The sequence below is a fragment of the Mchenga conophoros genome, linkage group LG18, assembly GCF_057382185.1.
Source record: "Mchenga conophoros isolate Kocher_MC1m ecotype Shallow Benthic linkage group LG18, M_conophoros_male_GT1.1, whole genome shotgun sequence".
NCBI lineage: Eukaryota > Metazoa > Chordata > Actinopteri > Cichliformes > Cichlidae > Mchenga > Mchenga conophoros.
The window spans coordinates 20473207-20493796 of record NC_140543.1 but is presented as its reverse complement, the minus strand read 5'-3'; the positions used below and the strand labels follow the sequence as shown (position 1 = coordinate 20493796).

Sequence of the window (20590 nt, the reverse complement as noted above, 5' to 3'; positions counted from 1 at the left end):
CACCACAGTAAGTAAAGCAAAGCTCTTCTCTAAATCACCAGCCACGAATACTAAGCGAGCCAGGAGGGGAAAGAAAAGAAAGAAGTCACAAAAAAATATAGAAAGATATATATAAATATAAAGTTTGAGCAAAACCATCACCCTTAACCAGTTCAGCTACAGCCTCCCCGCTCACCCGTCCCCTGAAGCTGACATTCTAACTGGCTGTGGTTTCCAGAGTGTGTCCATCTTTGTGTGTGTATTTGTGTGCGAGCTTGTGTGTTTCAGACCACCCACAGTTAGTCACAGATCAGAGAAAACCGCCTTGACGGCCCAGTGATATACTGGTCCACTCCCTCCCTCTCCCTGCCGTTTTCTGTCTCTGTCTGTTCATCGCTGTCTTTGCTCTGATTATTCCCCATTATACATATTATACATATTATATGCGCATTACATATATATATATATAAATATATATGCACACTTACACGCAAAGACATGCACACACACACACACACACACACACACATACACACACAAAAAACGTTGGCCCTCTAGGTGCAGTGGCAATAAAACTAGGAACAAAGGCTTTGCTTGCTTTGAATAAATGTCAACTCTTTTAAGTTATCTCTTTCATTTTAAAAGGAGCCCAAGGCCTCATGGTGTGCGATTGTGTACAGCTTGTTTATGCATGCGCGCATGTGTGTGAAGGCGTGTGTCTGTGTATGTCTGCAAAACATACCTGCAATGAGAAAGCTCGGAGCGCAGGGATGGGTACTAGAGCAGCCATGAAAAATGCAATCATGTTGTTGATGGAAGTCAGAGCCACACTGGTGCCGGTGCGACGCAGACAGTCTCCTGTCCGCTCCTTTACAAAAGCAAAAAACAAAAACAGAAGACACAAATCAGAAGAGAGCAAAAAAGAGGACAGGACAAGGGAAGAGAGGAGAAGAGGCTTTTAAAGGTACCTTGAAGGGTATGTTGCTTTCAGTTTCTGTGAAGGAGTGAGCCAACAAAAACATATCATCCACACCAATCCCCAGTGCCAGGAAGGGAAGCACCTGGAATAGGAAAAACATCAGTCGAGAATAAAGGGTCTGAATGATCATTCAGCATGTGGAATCAAACTCTGTGATTTAAATCAAAGGAGGACCTCCTTAAATTTAAATGTGCTTATGAACTGAATGATGTACGCCGCTCCCTTTATGTTGTACCTGTGTCGTAGCGGCGTTGAAGGAGAGGCCAAGCAGGGAGCAGAGACCCAGTCCAGCTGCCACTGACAGAGCCACCAACAGCACCCCAGCCAACCCAACAGCCCCCTGGGATTTGGCGCAGTCCCATCTCAGCATGGTCACACAGGCATAGGCCAGCTGGAGAGGAGAAAATGTATTATTATTAAAGACAGTGAAATGATACAAGATACTTATTATCCATTAATAATGGGCAAACGTCAGTGACTATAATCACCATGAGCAGGTATCCTCCAGCCACCCTGATGACGCTGACATCAGAGAAGGATTTCATGATGTCATTGAGGGTTGTGGTGGAGAAAGCGTGGATGGACTGACTGGAGTTTGCTGGAATACTCTGGTGAACCACCTGATGGGGAAACATCAATCAACTGTTAAAGCGTTCTGCTGAAGAATAAAAAAAAACATACTACCCAATTTATAACTAAGCACTGTGGAAGAGCAACTGAAGGAATATGGACCTTGTAACACACATGGTTCAAAATCCCCCTAAACTACTACAGCCCTATATCTCAGGACCCCCTAAAATTTCTGTTTGAAATGTGCATGGCTGTGAAAGCGAGTAAGACGGCCCGAGTGTGTTTTTACATGTGCTAGCATGTGTGTGTGCGTGCATAAGTATGACAACTGAGGAGTAATGAGCACAGATGCCAGAGGTTGTGAGGTCAAAGGTGAAAAAGGATGGGATCGCATGGCTCAGAAGGCGTCTCCTGGTACTTCATGCCCATGAAGGAACCAAAGCGCCTGAAAGCCATTTACCTGTAAGCGTTCGACCATCATTTGCTATCTCGTACAGATCTGCGCTTGTACTTTAATATGTCGGGCTGGGGGGGCCTCATGTCTCTGTTTACATTTGAGTTTTGTTACCCCTCCTCCCCTCCCCAAATGCCCCTCCCTCCCGCTGTGCTTAGCCTCGCCGTGGTGGGTGTCAGCTATCACAGCAACAGCTTGTTCCTATAACTAGGGTCCTGACAGAGAGGGAGACGATTGGCCTACCACACACACAAACACACACTAACCCGGTGCTCTGGTCTGCCCTGCGATTCAGTTTACAAGGGAGCTGAAGACTGATGGAATTCAGACACTGCAGATTAAAGTCTCAGTGCGCTTGTGTGTGTGTTTATGTGTGTGTGTCAGTGAAGATGGCATGAGGACAAGGAAATGAGCTCTAATTTTTCTCCCCCTCCTCCTACATGATCTCAGTGACAACAAAATATCTTTATTTCTGCCCTGCTGTCCTTGAAGCATGGCGCGTTTAAAGGAGCGTGAAATCTGTGCGCGAGTTCATACCTCGACAAACTTTCTCTGCCAGGACTCAAGGATGGCGGTGGCTTTCTCCTCATTCCAGTTAATGTCGTGGATTTCGTAGTCGTCCTTAAAGTGCTCATATAGCTGCTTAGGACTCATCAGCAGGAACATGGTCTGGAGAGCCTCCGCACTGCAAAACATGCAAACAAAGTTTAGTACACATCAGGAATGATGAGCAACTCTTAAAAAAACCATAATGTAACCATTAAGTCTGAGTGTTTAGATGTTCCTTGTATCTGAAAGCAGGTGCCGTCTCTTCTAAGATTTGTCCGCCTGCCTGCTTGCCCATCTGCCAGTGTAAACAACTAAAAGCAGGTGTTATCTAGTCTGTCTGCTCATCTCTAGGCTGCAGTCCCAGATGTCCTCAGGTTTTCTTGGCACCAGCAAAGTAAGCAGCAGTGCCGCTCAAAATGTGAAAGAGATGATCATAAATCACATCCAAGAATAAGTGTGGCTCTTGCAGATGGGCCTGGAATCCTCTTTCATTCAAGGCTCTCTTGGGTCTGTGGAGGGGGGCTTGATCTGGGCTCTGACCCAGTGCTCTCACTCCATTTGTACTGGCCATGCTTTTATAGCCAGTTGAACTCTGAAGATTGTCTTATAAAGAGCCCTGGGTTAGATAAAAGTGAATTTGAGTGTTATTCGCCTCCTTGTTTTTCTTCTTCTTCTTTGGTCCTGCACACAACAAATGTGCAGCAGGGTGGTGGGGCTTTATGTGACTGTCAATCATCTTTAATTGGCTGATCCCAGACCGGGGTCATTCAGGAAACTGATCCCTCTCGATATGAGGCATTCCTAGCATGTGTCTTCACTGCTGTTAGGGGGTTCCATAGATTCAGAGGGGAACTCGAGGCCTACTTGGCTGGTAGTGATCGCGTCGCATCCTTGCTATTGGATCCTTTAATCACACAAGAGGAAGACAATGTATAAATATACCCACAAAAACACACACACACCTCAGCAGAGCATCCTGGCTGTTCTTGACCCGCCCTCCCAAAATGAGCTCCTCTTGCCAGTGCATGAACTTCCGGCTAAAACCATGGCAACCACCCTGGAGACGGCCAGCAATGTCAGGACTCTGAATAAGAAAGCAGAAATGTCAATATGCGCGCCTCTTTGGTTTACTTTGTGTGCACTGTAAATAATTACTAAAGTTGCACTCTTTCATGCGAGGTTACCTCTCCTAGCTCCTTGTTAGGTGCACTGAGGGGGCAGTCAGGGTCTAAGGGGTCTAGACATGGTCTGTTCATGTAGGCATGTCCCACCTGAGGAATCAAACAATGTTAGAGATGTCTCAGTACACAATAAGAGGTGTAAACATAGATGACACGCAGCCTTGTTTAGTAAAGATATCCATGTAATTTTTTCTGTGCATCACCTGGGCTTTGTCCAGCATCTCCTTGAACCCTTCCAGTGAGGTGAACTGGCTCAGCTCCTCCATCAGCTTGACTGGATCTAGATTCATCCACTGGATATCTTGCATACCCCTGCAGAGCAAAGACACACTTTATAATGGCAACAAACACACACACACTGATTTTACATTATTTGTAGGAACTTAAGGAAGGAAGGCAACGTAAAATAGCTTTTATGAGCATGTGCCCACACGGCTACGTGGCTTTGAATTCTTCGCTAATGTTTACTCTGGGCAGGAAAACTTTTACTTCAGTTTCTCTCTCGCTCCTTTGTTGTGGTGGGCTACACAGGAGGCTAGCTGCAGATACAGGATAAAATAGCGTTTATTATCCTGTTTCACGCTGCCACAATGCCCAGGGAAAAGGCACAGTGGCTGCCTGCTCACTTTCATTCCTCAATGCCCTGCACTGAGTCATAACAATTACCTCTGCCTCCCAAACATCTTGATAAGGAGGGAGGGAAGGGAGAGGCCAGGAGGATGGAAGGCAGGGAAAGGGAAAACGGGCGAGGGATGAAATGTACATGGACAAATAACCTGTTTGTTAGCTTCATCTGTACTGCGCTGGTTTGCTCTGCAATGTGGCCTACATCAGGAAATGTAATGCACTTGCTCAAGGAAAATAAGAATTTTGGAAAAACTGGAGGAATTATGTTTGTGGTTTGTGATTCAGCGAGACAAAGGGAAATAAAATTATCCCAAAGTATCTGAACTCCAAGCTGAATCTCCCCCCGATGGCTCATGAAGAGAGCTGCTCTCCTATTCCCACATACCAGGGTCCCCCTTTTGCTGCTGGTTGCAAAGACACTCCTTTATCAGCTAGTTTTTGCTTGACTGGACCGGGCCTGGGCCCTTTTGTTTTTTCATAGATTGCTGCTTTTTGTTCTCCCCAGTTCTCTCACTCTCTTTCTCTCCCACTCTTCACTCATTCTCTTTCCCGATCCCCCCTCCCCTTTTCTTGCTCTCTATCATACTCTTATTTCTTCTGTTTTTGAGTTGGTTTTTTTTTGTTTTGTTTTTTAAAAAAATGGTTGGAGCAGAAGCTGAATAAAGGGACAGTCCCGCCAGTGAATGCAACAGGCTCTCGTAAGCTCAACGACGACAACAAATAAATGAAGAAGTTAAATACATTTAATAAATAACAGCAGATGTTGAGCACTGTGTGAATGTTTGGAAGATGTGTGATTCATCAAAGGCCCCCTTCTCTTTCTCTGGTGCTATGCTTTTCACACAAGCCAACAGGGAGATGCTAAGGATGGGAAACTTGTGTTTGTTTCTGTATGTGCTGGCTTGTCATGCAACATACCGCTGTCAGCTAAGACACACACATAAACAAATAATTCCTCTGCAAAGAAACATCTGCTATGATCTAAACTATCTTTTCTAAACTAAGCACACAATTGAAATATCACTTCTGATGAGGAAAAAAAGAGATCCCTTTCAGTGACTCAATTTCTCAAGAGAACTTTATCCCCTGCAGAAAAAAAAATAGAATCTCCAAATGCCCAAATACGCCCAGACTCCACTGTTAACTGTCTTGTAGGCTCTCTCTGTCCTTCTCGGGGGACTTGGGGCTTGAATACTGCCCATTTTATTTGTTGGACAACTTGGGAGCTAGGAGCCCGGGGCATTACCATGAGAATGCCGAGTGTTAGCCGTGAGCTGACAAAGCCAGCCCCCCTCCCTCCTCCGGGGCCCCTGCACTGATGGACACTCACTCGTAAACTGAAAGAATGCTTACCATTGTCTGACCCAAAGGGCTCCCCTGCCACCACCACCACCGCCGCCACCACCACCGCCGCCTCCCCGCCCTCCGTTCTACCAACCCACCACCCAGTTGCTGTTACAGCCATCTACTCTCTCTCCATCCCTGCCTCGCTTGCTTGCCCGCTGCATCTCTCTCTAACCTTCTCTCTTTGAATTTCTCTGTCAGTACACCCCCTTTCAGTCCCTCTCTGGGCCCTAAAAGAACTCTATTACTGACCAGCACTGTCAGTCACAGCACCCACTGATAGACTACTGAAAGCCCAACTGTATGTCTCCATCCATCATGTGCTAAAAGTGACGGACCCCTCCAAAAGCTCTACTCAGATCAGATGGAAGCAGTGCATAGAAACAGCCAAGCTGTCAATGAAGTGCTTAAAAGTGCACCCAAAAAAAAAAAAAAGTTATGGCAAATATTCCAAGACTTACGGTAAATAGGCAGAGCCTCCCTGTAGCTTGGCCCCTTCCCAAAAGCAGTCCAATGGGGTGATTATCATACAGGGGAACAGCTTGTCAATCATCTGGGATCAGGAAATAGAAAAGAAAGAAGTAAACATCACAAATCAGTGATAAATAAACATAGACACACAAAAAACCCAAACAAAACAAAACAGATATTTCTTCATCGACTTACCCTTTCGATCATGACGTTCTCTATAATGGGGACTCCAGATTTATAGCATATTTTATTAAGATCCCATGATCTAAGAGAAATAAAGGTTTTAGATTAAAAGTTTTATTAAAAAACACATGGGTGCGCGAAGCAGATCTTCACAGAGCATGTCCACTTACTTTCCAAACAATGACACCTGCACTTTGCTGGCGGACAGCGCGGCTTCCATGTGAACCAGCAAAGCTTCCTGGGTGAGAATGTTTGTGCCCTCTTCTTTGGGGGTCTGGATAAGCATCTGTGAGGTAAATACAGACTCCTCTCCCTGCTTTTCCCTTGTGTAGCGAAGCTCTGTGCTCACACGACTGCCAGCTAAAAAAGTAGAAATGAAAAGTGATTAGATAGACAGATAGATAGATTTTCTTTAATGCACACGCAAAGACACTCACACATTTGTATCCTAATACAGAGTAGGTTTTGTGCGTACATATGCACATACACACACACACACTTACACAAGAACACACACATATATTGACCAACGCCCTTGGCCTTCGCCAGTGTTGGTTTTGAAGGCACTTCACACAAGCCAGTGTCTGGCCAAGAGAAATGAGTAATACAGCTTCTCATTGGCTCCTTCTGCGAAACAGATGTGCCCTGTTAGTTAGTGAAACCAGCCTTCTGATGCCCCCAAAACGCTCTACAGACCGGGACAATCTGAACTCGTAAAAAATAATTATGATGGGCACTTCATCTTTTATTCCTGATGTTTATGCACAGTTTTCAACCTTTAAAGGTTGTTTATTGGAAAATGTGTTCATCTCAGACTCTGTATTTCTCTGCAACGCTTCCTCAGCGGTGTTCTTGTGATATGGCATTGAAAGACATAAAAGTGCGAATGGATAAAGAACGGTGAATATATTCGTGGAGGAAAGAAATATGGCTGTCAGAGACGGTGATGAAGAGAAAAGTTAGAAAGTGGATGAAAAAAAATGTAGAGCGAGAGAGAGAGCGAGGGAGCAAGAGAGAGAGCGAGCTATGTTGTGCTGTGCAATAGACCCCAGCCCCCTAATTACAGGAGGTTGCCCTGAAAAGAGTTTGCCAGCCGGGGGGATCTGTGCCAGTGCCAAGTGGACATGAAACATGCCGCGCTGGATCACAGAGGGCCCGTCTGCCCCTCTTGCTGTCCCACTACACGACAACCCCAGAGAGACAGAAGGGAGGGGAGAAAAGAGGGAAGTGGTGGGAGTTTAGAAACTAGGGCTACCACCTTCTTGATTCTAATTTTTGTCAGTCGTTCACCCAATTTTACTGCACTGCACTTCGCAGCTCCGAGCATCTATTTCTTTTATCCTTTTAACACTCTCCCATCTACCTCTCTCTCCATCTCTTTCTCTCTCTCACACTCTCCCGCTCTCTCTTTTCCCTCACGCTTTCTGGACCTCCCCCTGGCTGGAACAGGCTCCCATAATTGATGGGGAGAAAAGAAAAAACAAACTATTCAGCCTACGCCGCAAAAGTGTGAGATCAGGTTAGAACTGCGGTCCTCTGTGACACAGTCCAATATTTCTAGGCTTCGCTTTCAAGGCTTAATTACATTCGCAGGGCCTCGACACTATCGGGTCACCTTGTTTATTTGCAGTGACTGGTGTCGGGCTTAGTGCATCTCACAAAGAAAACACTTCAAAATGGGACACGCTCTTGTTTGATGTTCTTTGCACAAAAACTTTTCTTTTTTTTCTTTTTTTTAAAGCTAATGTATTTATAAACCACAGCAGGACATATGTGAAAGAAATAATTCTGCCTGGAATTTTGGAAATGTTAGAAAATGAGATTTAACTTTTATTAAGTCATTTTCATACTGTCATGAAGTGTAAATACGAGATTTAGTGTAAAACATTTTAATCTTCGTGGCCCCGCTTGGGTTTTCTTGCCCCACTAATTTCCAATCAAAAAGGAAAAAAAAACCACTAAAAAACTGAACACTTTCCGTTTGAGGACCTCTTTGACATCTGTTAAACCTTTTTTGACATTTCGTATGTTAACCTCTGCAGCGTGGGGTTTTGATCCCAACAGGAACTGGGTGGCTCGAAGAGACTCTGGCTCTGTAATTACAGGCCTCCTGAAGTAAATTATAGCTATTTGTGTCTCGTTCCTCCCATCTGGACCACCCAGGCAGCCAGTCCTCTCTCGTTTCTCTCTCCCTCTCTTTCTCGCCTTCTCTCCTCAACCCCCGGTCCGGCCCCAACCACCCGACTTCTAAGCTTCCCCAGCACTCAGCTCTGCTCAAGTTCACCACTCTCTTCATAAGAAGCCTCTCCGTCTCTACCTTTCTTTCCCTGTTCCTCGTCCCCCTTTTCTCTCTCTCTTTCTGAGGCTGTTTTTCCCTTTCTCACTCTTTTTCAGTTTCCCCCCCTCTACCCTCTCCCTTCACCCAGGCTTCGCTCCTCACAGCCTTAAAGAGACAGTTCCCAGAAACTTTCTTCCCACCCTGGGAAGAAAGCACCTTTGAGGGTGTAAAGCTGGGTTTTAACAGCCCAGTGGCTGGGAAGTTTATTACACGAGCGATTCTGAAACATGAAATATTAGTCCTTGTTTGGCAACATGATCAAAATTGAAAAAAATAAAAATAAAAAATAAAAATGGGGGGCTTGGAGATGGGTGAACACAAATGATCGCAGCTCTAAATCACATCCCATCGGTTTGTCGAGATGCTTTCGCGATACTCGACCACCATCTTACAAATTTTAGCAAACAATTCGACTCTGATGGGTGCAACATGTGAATTCATTTACTAGCTTCACCACTAAAAGCACTTTCACAACAGTTATGACATTGGGAAAGTGAAAAGCGAGGGGAAAATGTCATAACAAGCCCTGACATGGTTTCATGGCTGTGGGTGTACAAAAAAAAAAAAATAATAATAATGTTTTTAAGAAAGCGTGTTTTCATGTGCCGGTGTGTGTGTGTGTGTGTGCGTGTGTGTGTGTGTGTGTGTACTGAGGTGAAACAGGACTCGGTCTCCACCAACCTCAGTCATTTCCTACCCACCTGACCCTTCCATCCTTACAAGCCAAACAGACAGCATCTCCTAACTCAATAAAACATCTGGCTTCTAGAATGATCCAAGACCACCTTTAAAGGCCTGTTTCTATTCTATTCTATTGTGGTTATGGGTACCTAGTCCCAGTTCCAGGCCATTCTAGGTCAGACCAGGCCGCCTTCAAAGTTTAGTGTGGTAGATTAGCTGGATTAGGGGGCCCCTGAAAGGCCCCACGCTGCTATGGAGGAAGACTCAAGAAGAAGAGGGCTGAAGGTGACATGTATGCTATTACTTGCTATGTAGTGCATTTGACGTTTTTCCTGATTTACACAGCATGACAAGATGAGAAGAAATATGCAGCCGATTTCTACACAAAACTTCCTTTGATAAAATATAGTTCAGGGAAGGTTGCTACGCTACTTTATCACAGCGTAGCAACAATATGAAAAATAGATTAAGTTATCCCTCGCCTGCTGTCTTTTCCCTATGATTTACTTCCTTCTCCACTGTTTTATTCACAAAAGAGCTGCTTTACTTCCTTTTGATTTTCAGCAATGGAGCTAAATGAGACATTCATTCCTTCATCTTGGCACCCAAATAGGCCCCCTTCTTTTGGACCCACCAGAATCTCCACTTTGGATTCTTCAGCCCAGTCCTGCCCTATGGCTTCCCCTAGCCAGGGCGCTGCCTAAAGCAGGCTGCACCCCAGCAGATGGGCTGTTCCTCTATAGAATCCGTCAGTACAGCTCCAGACTGAATGCAAACCCTTTTGTCATTCAACCCTTCAATTTCTTTCAGATGTTTCCCAACAAACAGCAGAATAAAATAAAGAGGGAACGTTTTTTTTTCTCCCCTCAACAAAAGCAAATGGACCAAAACTTTCCCAGCCTGTAAAACAATGCCAGAGTCGGGATGTAAGGGGGGGGGGGGGGGTGAGGCAAGGGGCAAGAAAGAGAAGCTGGCACTTTGCTATCTTACCTATAGAAATACAGTGTATCTGTTTAGCAGCTGTCAAAAACACCATTCACTCAGGAAATGAGCTAAACTACCCGCACACACAAAAAAACAAATGTGGTCTCTGTTTGTCCTGTAACTTTTCCCTGGTATTAAAATAAAAAATAAATAAATACATAAATAAAAAGCTGTCTCCAAATCACACCTTAAAAACTGCATAAAACAGCAAAAACAACATGAAAAATCAGTTTCACTTACTTTCTATTCAGATGTGCCAGTGGTGTTAGCCACCACACATAAATTTCCACGAGGGCTGGCATTTAGGCACTTTCTATTTCCATATGTATAGGCTTGCCTCTGCTAATTATGCTAATCATGGGCAGTGTTGGCCACTGTGAAAAATAGTCACATTAGACACTCCACTGACCGCTAATGCTGCTTAATGTGTGGTTGAAACATACATTCATCCCCGCCTGAAAAGCAAAATTTTTCCACGTTGCTGGTCTCATTCAGATGAGAAATGAATTTATTGAGCCCCAGAAGCATTTCTTTTTTCCCTCCCAAGTACCAAGAAAATGTTCAGTCCCCCTCTCTCTCTCCAGCCCCTCTCACTTCACTTTTTATACTTCCACGGTGTAAAGACAGAGGCAAATGGTGCAAACTCTAAGGTGACTGGTGTCGCTTTATTCCCCCCTGCACCCACCCCACAGCCAGAGACAAAGGTTGCTCTTCAGCGAAGAGATAAAGGGTGCCACACTATACTGATTGAGTTTTTATTATCCCATTTTGGGTTGCATTGCGACCTTTCTAAGGATATCGCATTCAATGTAGCAAAGAGCCTGACAGTCCAGTGCCCTTTTTTCAGCCCAAAGACCTGTTTTATGCTATCACTGTAAACCGGTGATACTCATTACCCAATAAATATATGAAGAGCTTTTGTTTTACAACCAAAGGCAAAAAAGAGAAGAAGAAAAAAGAAAAACCCCAAACAAACAAGACTTTAAAAAAGGGAAGGTAGAGCACGCTCTTTTGTGCTTCCTGTCTCAGTAGAAGCAAGAGCCATGTGTCTGTCATATGCAGATGTATCTGTAGCTGCTCAGTGTGTGTTTATTTGTTGGGGGGTGGTCTTGGGCTCTCTGTTGAAGAGCGTGTGTGTGTGTTTTGGGGATGCTGAGAACGGAGATGGAATGAGGTAGTCTTGGATTGAGGGATGGAGGGAGAGGGGGTGAAATAAACATTTAGAAGTGACCCAGGTTGACTCTGTCTTGTTTGTTCTCTCTACCAGTGAGGTCCCAGGCCCTGAACGCTGGGAGTTTATTTATCTAGTTGGGGCACCACCGCGCACTATTCACCTTCAATAATACCTCATAGAGCTCCCTTTCTCTGTCTGAACTGGGGCGCTGTGTGCACTCCAATGAATTATAGCATTTACCTGCTGTGCCACTCTGAGGTTTGTTTAGAGAAACCGCTCCAAACGGTGAAACGCCCACGTGTGCATTTGTGCAAACTTTTTTGCTCTCCTCTCTTTAAATCAGTCCACACCTCGGTCTCTTCATATCTTGTCTGATTCCCTGTTATTCTGTATACACTGTATGGTCTTCACCTCCCTCTCTCCTGCATAAGACTTTTTATGGGGCAACTGCTACCCGGATAGTCCTCGTCTCGCTGCGCTCATATTTGGACAGCTTGAGTCTGTGTACATGTCTGTCATGCCTCACCCAAACAACTGCCAAGAAAGATGAGTTTAGTTAAAGTCAGAGTAAACAGCACCACTGTTACATGAAGGCATTTTCTTTACCCTCTTTCCCATACACAGCTTTTCGGCTGCGGCTTGATACGCGCCTGAAAACAATTATCCAAAGGCTGCGCAAAGGCATCCTTAAGTTTTACACATTTTAGTGAAAAAAACAAAACAAAAAAAAGCTTAAGAAAGTAACTTCTCTCATAAAACAAACGGGGCTTTATGGAGAAAGACGTCCACGAGACCGTTTCGCACTTGATGTTTGTTCAAATGAGACAGGTAAAAACAGCAGCAAAAAAAAAGGAAAAAAAGTGTGAGCTTGCAATAAACCTTCCACCCTGTTCCCGCCCCCCCACACCATTGTCTCCTCTTATCCTCGTCCTCTTCCTGCGCCTCTTTTTATGATCTTTTTCTTTTCTCCTTGTGAACAATACAGAGCCGGGTCACACGTTGCGCAGGTCATACCTTAACTTTCAAATTCTCACATGTGGCCCAAGCTAGATAAGCAGAACCACAGTGTATACTTTATCTAATTCTAACTAGATAACATGAATGATTTTTTGAAACACAATTTAACTCAATTTAATCCAGGCACTTTGAAAATTGGCAACAAGTGCCATCCCTCGGGCCAGCACTGCAGTTTAAGAAGGAAGAAGGAAAAAAAGATGTGCATGGGTGTAAGGTAATTTGATGGGCGATGTCTGTCTCAGATCCTTTAGAGCAGAGGCAGTTAGCCAGAAATAGTTCGTAATCCCCTTGTCAGACAAAACACCCTGATACTCCAGCTTTTATTCTCCACTACACAGGTGTGAGAGCTGAAGGTACGATGAAGCCTTCGACTTATAAGTAGCTCATCCGCTCTGGAAATGCACAAGAGTCCTCAGGTTGAAGTAAATGATATGAATAAAGACGTAAAGAATGCTTGATTGATTGTGAAGTGTAGGCACAAATTCTGTCTCTTTCTCTCTGTCTACACTTTCTAGACACAGACTGCACTGCTGTGCTTCACGGTATTTTGGTCCTGTTGGAGGGAGGAAGCAATTAAAAAAAAAAAAAAAAAAAGCCCTGGTGGCCTGACTTCACAGAGCAGGCAGACAGACAGGTAGAAATATAAACAGGCGCACACAAAGCCCGGGCAGACAGACGGGAACGCAGTCAGGAACCTGAGGCGGGAAGACAGGCGGCCAGGCAAGCTGCACGCACCAGAAGTGACAAAGATGACAAGTGTGCGTGTTTGTGTATGTGTGTGAAAACTGCAGGGGGCAGCTCCTAGTATGAATATATGATGGGAAGCATATGCTCCTAACACATTCAGATACACACACACACACATTCACATTCAGCTTGGAGTGTTAACACATAAGGTGTCAATTCACAGCTAGTTTCATCTGAACAAATTAGGGTGCAAGTGGGAAAACTTTCATTTATGCCGCTTCTTAAAGTTGCTTTTGATGTAAAGCCAAATTATTTACATGTTTAGATTAGAAAACACAGCAAATAAAACTTAGGAACTAATGTAAAATATATGTTCATAATTTCGTTCCATCAGTCTGAAATCTGATGTCTTACTAGAAGGCATATTTTTTTTTGTGCCCTGGCTTATGTGTATTGGTGCATGTGTCTTTTTCTGCGTGTGCGTGCGTGCGTGTGTGTGTAAAAGAGAAAGAGTGAGAGACAGAGGGAGAACTAACCTCTCCTTGTTACCGAACCACTTTACTCTCCATTGAGGCCCTAGCAGCTTTGTCAATGGGCTATTGGTGGAAACAAGGCAGGCAGAAACTTTAGAAAGATGGCCACGGCCTCTTAAAGGCACAGCATTCCTTTTGAGCACCCCCCCAGTTCAACTCTCTCAATCCCACAGCAAAACAACTTGCACACAAACATCTAAACATGTCCTTTAAAAGATGGCTTGGCCAATTAGCTCAAGAGGTAATCCCGAAGCTTTACACTAACCACAGTGAAACCAAAGAAAAGGGACAGTGGCAGCTCTCCTTCTTATTGTGGCAGATGGAGGCGTTTCCTTCAAAGCAAACAATTTCAGTGCCTACATTTTTAAAGATTTTTCTTTTTGTTTCTTTTTTGTTTTATTGTGCTTGATAGAGAACCTTATTTAAATTCCTGCGCAAGTGAAGCGCACAGCCTTCCAACAACCGGCGGCGTGTGATTCCACCAACACCTCCACACAGGTCCTGTGGGAGCCGCCTGTTCCTGTCCTCCAGTGACATGGTGGGCTTAAAAAACCCTATAGAGTCTGTTTATATTCACCAACTGCTGTGGCGCTTTTAGAGCGTGCAAAACAGGTGGGTAAACTTCAGCTGCATTCACTTATATTTTTTTTCTTCTTGTGAGGAGGAGAGAAGGGAGGGAGGGAGGAGGGTAAGGGAGGGAGGTGGTGCCTGCTTGCTTGCCTGCCTGCCTGCTTGCCTCTTGTTGAATGGAATCCAAGAATAGTTAGGGACCACACAGGGAGCTAAGGGGGGGGGGGGGGGGGGGGAGGGAGGGGTCAGAGCCCTCAAAGATGGCTAACCATTCACACAGTCCATCTGCTGCAGGGATCAGCCCCGGCACTGAAGCCTGGGGGTTTAAAAGGAATTTGGTCAGTGTGAAAAACCAAATAAAGCTGCCTCTGCCGCTGGAAATGTACAGATAACCTTAACTTAAAAAGTTCAGAGGTAAGGAATGGGAGCGCTATCAAGAGAAGAGGAAATTGTAAGATATCCAAAAAAACACGGCAGAAATGTCAGGGATGTGTTTGCTCTCATGATGAAAAGACGTAGAAGATAAAGAAGTCAAAAAACATGAAAAACTGCTGATAAAAACATATACAATGCACAGGAGAGAGTGGCATGAATCTGCTGTATCCAAGGCTGTTAATACTGGTGTGTAGTAAGTAGGACTGTTTTCCTTATATGCTGCTAATGCGATTAGAAATGTGTGCTGTAATTCGAACTTTAATAAAAGCCCCTAAAAAGATAAAAAAAAAATACTTAACTAAGTCCCACAAATCCTCAGTTCTGTCATCAGGATTTCAACAAGACAAGCCATTGTGTCGCTCACTGAACACCTAGTGCCCTCCCACGGCACTGAGATGACACTAACCTGTATCTTCCTGCCAACACATCTCATCATCAGAACTCCAGCTACACTCAGTGGAAAACAACTGAGAATTGTGTACAAACCAGGGGATGTCTGCACCATTTGCTCTATCTCAATCACTCTCTTAGTTTCATGTCACTTTATCAGCTGTCACGATCCAACAAAAGCAAAAAGAAAAAAAAAAAGTCCACCAACCAGCTACAACGTAGTGAGGAAGCATACCGAATGATAGCTTTACTGTAGACTCAGTGCCAGCGCCAGACAGCATACAGTTAAGTGTTTAAGACATTTTAACATTTAACTGCTTCGCATGATTACGACCCAAAACAAGCTCCCTAGGGCAACGCATGCACTGTCAAACAGGAAATATCACACACTCACCTTCCACCCATAGCTGTTCAATGTTGGTTTCGATGGCTGCGACTCGGAGTCCCACAGACAGAGCCCCGAAAACTAAGAGTCCAATAAAGAGGACCTTCCCACAGTGCCTCTGGATGTAGCAGCCCAGAGAGAATAGGAAGGCCTGGAACCTCGCCCGGATCCAAAGAGGAGCTTTCTGACCTACTGCCTTCCCCTGGATTGGAAGCAGGAAGAGGATGAGAAAAGAACATTATCATTATTATTATTATTACTATTATACTACACATAATCATGCTTACTGTCTCAAAAAGGTTAGTTGCATATCTTTTCAAACAAGGTTGTGCAAGTAAATTCTAAACATTTGAAGAGACATGCATCTGTATTCAGAGACAACATATGTTTGTTATTTATATCATGCTTTTCATAAAATGGAGACAAGTCGTGGTGCCAAAGAGCTCTGATGCAGGTCTTATGTGTTAAATCTCAGGCTAGACATTATCTGTAGTCCTATCCCAATAATACGATTTAAATGACACTGTGTTGGGACTATTTTGTACTTAATGACATCCTTATTTAAGGAGAGAGATTTCCAGTGTTTTACCTTACAGCCTAGAGGAGCTCCCATAAATAAGAAAAATAAGAGGTGACAATTTCATTCCAAAGCAAAATGCGTGACTTTAAAAAAAGCTGAAAGTTAAAACTGTGAGTTTGTTCTACTGAAAAAGAGCCATTAACACATTTACTATGCAGTTCAAGCTATTTCTATAACTGTAGCCCAACAGAAAAATATTAATGGATATCTTTTGCTTTAATTTGGTTCTACTTCACATTTTATGAATAATTTTACACCCATCTGTCTAATCTCTCATTTGCTGTGAATTGCCACAAATGTCACTGCTGCGCTAGAAGACATTGCTGTAGTGTTGTGGTTTCTCGCAGCAGTGCTGAAACACGTCCAAGCATCCGGGCGGTCCAAAGATGCTTTGTCAGATCAAACTCAATCAGTGAATTCCTTTACAGGACCCACCACATTTCCAAACAGACCCCGGGCCAGTGCGCTCTCCGCTGGCTGCACACAGTCAAAAAAAAAAACACGCACAACACGCCTGGGATAGGGTATGGGAACAAGCCCTTATCTTTCTTTCTCTCTCTCGCTCTCCTCACGGTGGCTTTTAACAGCAGAAAGCAATGAGAAGCCGATGTCAGTTCAAATAAACAGCAGAGTTAACATACAGCTAAAAAAGAAGACTCGTTCATTTGTTATCGCTTTATTCCGCTCCCAAAATGTCACGCAGGTAGGCTTTTGGTTAACACGGCTCTGTCCAGTTAAAACGATTTATGTTATATTACATCAACTTCTAACGACAATGTTTCCCTTCAGTATTAAATAGTCAAATCAAACCGATCCCGATTTCGCAGTCGTCTCCCCTCAGGGGAGCACTGGTGGTCCCCGGACTCCGGTTTGATAGCTGCTGCTTAAAGTCTACACCGCATTCCCATATGCGACCCTCAAATCCCGATTAGATAACCTAACTCCTAAATAAATAAGCTGCCTTTTTTAGGGGAAACCTTTCATTCACATCTGCCGACTGGATGAAAGCTGTATTCACAGAAAAATCCACTCTAGACTGCGACCAGTGTATCACCTTTGAGATCTGTTTGAGTGCGAAAGCAGCGTGGCAGTAGCTGGGTCTCCGGAGTAGGTCTGGGTTCGCAGGCGGCTGGGAGCGTGTGTAACTCGGGGGTAAATCTCCAAAGACGCCGGCCCCTGGGACCCCGCGATCCGAGGCCATAGTCCAAAGAGCGTGAACGGCACGCAGAGCGAAGCGACACAGAATCGGTGCGAGTTCAGAAAAAGCGACAATAATCCAACATAGAAGTAGAGCGCATCCAGCAGCACCGGCAACAAACTAGAAGAACGTTTTCTAGTCTTCCTTTGAGCCAAACAAGTCTCTAAACTCCATCCCAACATTATGCGCCGGAGTCCGTATAGATCCTTCCGTCTTCATTCGTCCCGATGGTGTGTGAACCGACGTCTCAGAGAGGAGTAGTAGCTCTAGTAGTAGTAGTAGTAGTAGCTTATGTCTGAGCCGTCCGTGTCAAGTCTAACTCCGATCCCGTGGCGGTAACATTTGGAGAAGTTCGCCTCTCGGCAAATCCTGAAAAGGAAGGTTTGATGGAAAAGTGCTCCGGCTCCCATTGGCCAAGGAAGAGGCAAATTACTTTGCAAACATCGCCTATTATTAGCTGCTAAGCAACAGCTCACCAAAGTGGAGAGAGAGGGGGACCACCCAGGCTGCTGCTGCCTGGGCTGGAGGGAGGGGGAGGAGGACGGTGGGGAGGAGGGGAAGGGAGAGAGGAACTCTTTCAATAAACTGCGCACGGCCGCGCATGCAAACACACACACCCGCGCGTGCGTGCGTGCGCGCACACATTTACGCACACAGCTCGCTCCCTGCCCCACTCACTTGCTTAGTGAGCATTATTCCCAGTGGCCTGGCCTCCAGTTTGTAGAGGCAATCGCACATGCCATCTATTGATATAACAGCGACAGGCATGCACGCACACACAATTTTCAGATTTTCTGTTTCATCAACACCAGCCAATCAGTGAAAGGAAGAAGGGGGGGAGAAGGAGAAGAAACGTGTTTTTATAAAGGATTGTAAACATGTGATTCTTCTTTTGTATGGGGGGAATTAGAGATCTTTCAACACTTTTCATATCACTCCAGGGCATCTTATGTTTTGGAGCCTCCACATTTGTTAGACATTTCTAGCTTCCCCAGCCTTTGCTGTGAGTGCAGTTTGTTTCAGGCAGCTGTGGAAAGAAGTGTGTGATCCTGTAGGTTCTTAGCACTAAACAGCTGTAATCTCACCTCTTACGGCCAAAAGCTTCTAAAAGTAGGTTGGTGGGGTTTCTCACATCCTAGAAAATATCACCCCTCAGTCCTGTAAGGCAAGCCTTTTAAAAGACGGGGGAATTATTAGACACGTGCATCTCTTTCATTAACGCCTTGGTGCCGCCTGGTTTCTCTGCGAAAGCCTTATCTCTCTGGAGAGACTTTTGGAGAGTTTCCATGTCTCGCCATGCATGGTTTCATGAGTTCAGAAAGCAGCTCACCTAAGAATAATGTCTGAAAGAAACAAAGAAAGAAAGATTGTTTTCTCTCTCATAAAGTAAGTAAAGGGTGTCTTGGTGGTTTGCTAATGTAAGCCTCCACTGGCCCCACTCATGACTGTATGGGGGTGAAGTACAAACACTTTACTGGATTACAAAGTCATTCTCCACCTAAACACTGACCTGTGCTGCTGTGCAGAACATTTGTCAGGTGGCTGTTACTAATTTGAGGCCCGTTGGGTGACTGTAAAACTATCTGAAGCTAAAGTTAAGCTGTTTGAACATGTCTGTGATGGTGCTATGAGCTCATTTGGTTTATCACTTTGCTGCTAAGTTGTTATGTCAGTTTTCACCGTTTGCATTATATCTAGACAAGAATAAGAGACAGAGAGACATGGGCAGGCTTATAGTGATATTCCATTAAAGGGGCTCTTGCACACCATGAAGAGCATAACACGGGGACTGAAAAATGATCTTTATTTCACAATTTTTCATTTTTTACTACTACTAATAATGAAAAGTCATATGAGGAGTCAGATTGCGGAGTTAGAATAAGAAAGAAGACACCGATGCAAGAATGAGGTACCAGGGATGATATCGGTCTACAATAAAGTCTGATGTACAGGTTCTGGTTGACCAAAACCTATTAATTGTGCACATATAATGAATGATAAAACAATATTAGGTGAGTTATGGATTTTCCAAATTATTCAGATTTTTTTCAATTTCTTTTTATGTTTAGGTGTAGTAATAAAATAAAATACATTTGAAATATTTGGTATGAATGTAAAGTCTAATTAGTTGCCAGAACTTTGAAGAAATATGCAAACTGGTTGACTAAAAAAAACTAAGTAAAGCTTACTCAAGATAACTAAGTTAGGGCAACTTAGTACAGTTGTGAATGCCTAAAAAATAAGTAAACTACAAGAGCCTTTGAAAGAACTTCCTGTACCAAGTTTTAAATAAAGTGAATAGAGCCACACACTAGTACAAATAATACTGTTATTCTTTTACATGCGTGCCATGTCGCTATCAAGTTTAATACAACTCAGTAAGATAGTTTTACAAACAGCACTGAATATGTTTGTATAAATATTTTTATTGCATTGCATAAAAAGGGCTTATTAACATCACTGATATGAATTATTAAAAACAGAAACACATATTTTAAATGAGCGATGTCAAACTCATTTTACACTGTGGGCCACCTACAAGCTGACTTCGATCTTATGTTTCTGTCAGTGTGCAGAACATTTAATCCCATGCAAGAAAAAGAAGTACGTCTCGTAATCTATATGATAAAGAAATGCTGCTGTAGTAAATGAAAGAAATCTGTCAGCACGACTCTTCGAGCTTAAATTGTAAGAAATAAATATTTCGGGTAGCTCATTGCCCAGAATGTCCTGTAATTATAAAATGCCCTTTCTTTTTCTTAAAAAAAAATACTGTGTAGCCACTGTATAAAAATGAAATTTTTGTAGTAGATGGGGGGAAAAAACAGGAACATTTCTATTATTTCATTGATTATTTATTATGTATTTAATTAGGTGTAGTATGAATGGCCATGGGGTGGATATTTATCTGTAGCCAAAGCTGTAAAAATGCTTTTAAAAATCCTAAATGAATGTCCTCCTTTACATTTTCCAAAGCTGTCCAGAGTCCTGGCTGGAAGTCTGCCAGGCCAGTTCTGACTCCTGGGCCTCATGTTTGACAACGCTGTTGTAAGTAGTTAATAGGATAGTGTCATAAAATCACTGATAATTGCAGTAAGAACAAAACATAACGTGACAAATCACATAGAACATGCTGAGTAAACAAAGCATGTTTATATTATTATCATTCTTTTTCATTAGCATCTTTAAACAGCAGCCAGTGAATAGCATAAGCCAATTAATATGAAATATTGCACCAAAAAAAAAGTGGTTTTATATTGAGTAACTATGTGCTATTATTT

The 20590-nt window shown here is 43.7% G+C and overlaps 1 protein-coding gene across 1 annotated transcript in view; it reads right to left on the bottom strand.

Annotated features, from left to right (window-relative positions):
• The window catches only part of ptch2 (patched 2), a 28087-nt gene extending 10359 nt beyond the window's left edge, over positions 1-17728 (bottom strand). The window contains exons 1-13 of the mRNA XM_085253952.1: positions 17166-17728; positions 15541-15733; positions 6508-6697; positions 6350-6419; positions 6145-6236; positions 3916-4024; positions 3716-3802; positions 3494-3615; positions 2520-2667; positions 1447-1578; positions 1194-1349; positions 948-1040; positions 722-847 (exon numbers count right to left, since the gene is read on the bottom strand). Coding sequence (XP_085110078.1) covers positions 722-847; positions 948-1040; positions 1194-1349; positions 1447-1578; positions 2520-2667; positions 3494-3615; positions 3716-3802; positions 3916-4024; positions 6145-6236; positions 6350-6419; positions 6508-6697; positions 15541-15733; positions 17166-17312 — 1665 coding nt within the window. The 5' untranslated portion in view covers positions 17313-17728. The remainder of the gene's footprint in view (positions 1-721; positions 848-947; positions 1041-1193; positions 1350-1446; positions 1579-2519; positions 2668-3493; positions 3616-3715; positions 3803-3915; positions 4025-6144; positions 6237-6349; positions 6420-6507; positions 6698-15540; positions 15734-17165) is intronic.
• Between the last annotated feature and the right edge of the window lie 2862 nt (positions 17729-20590).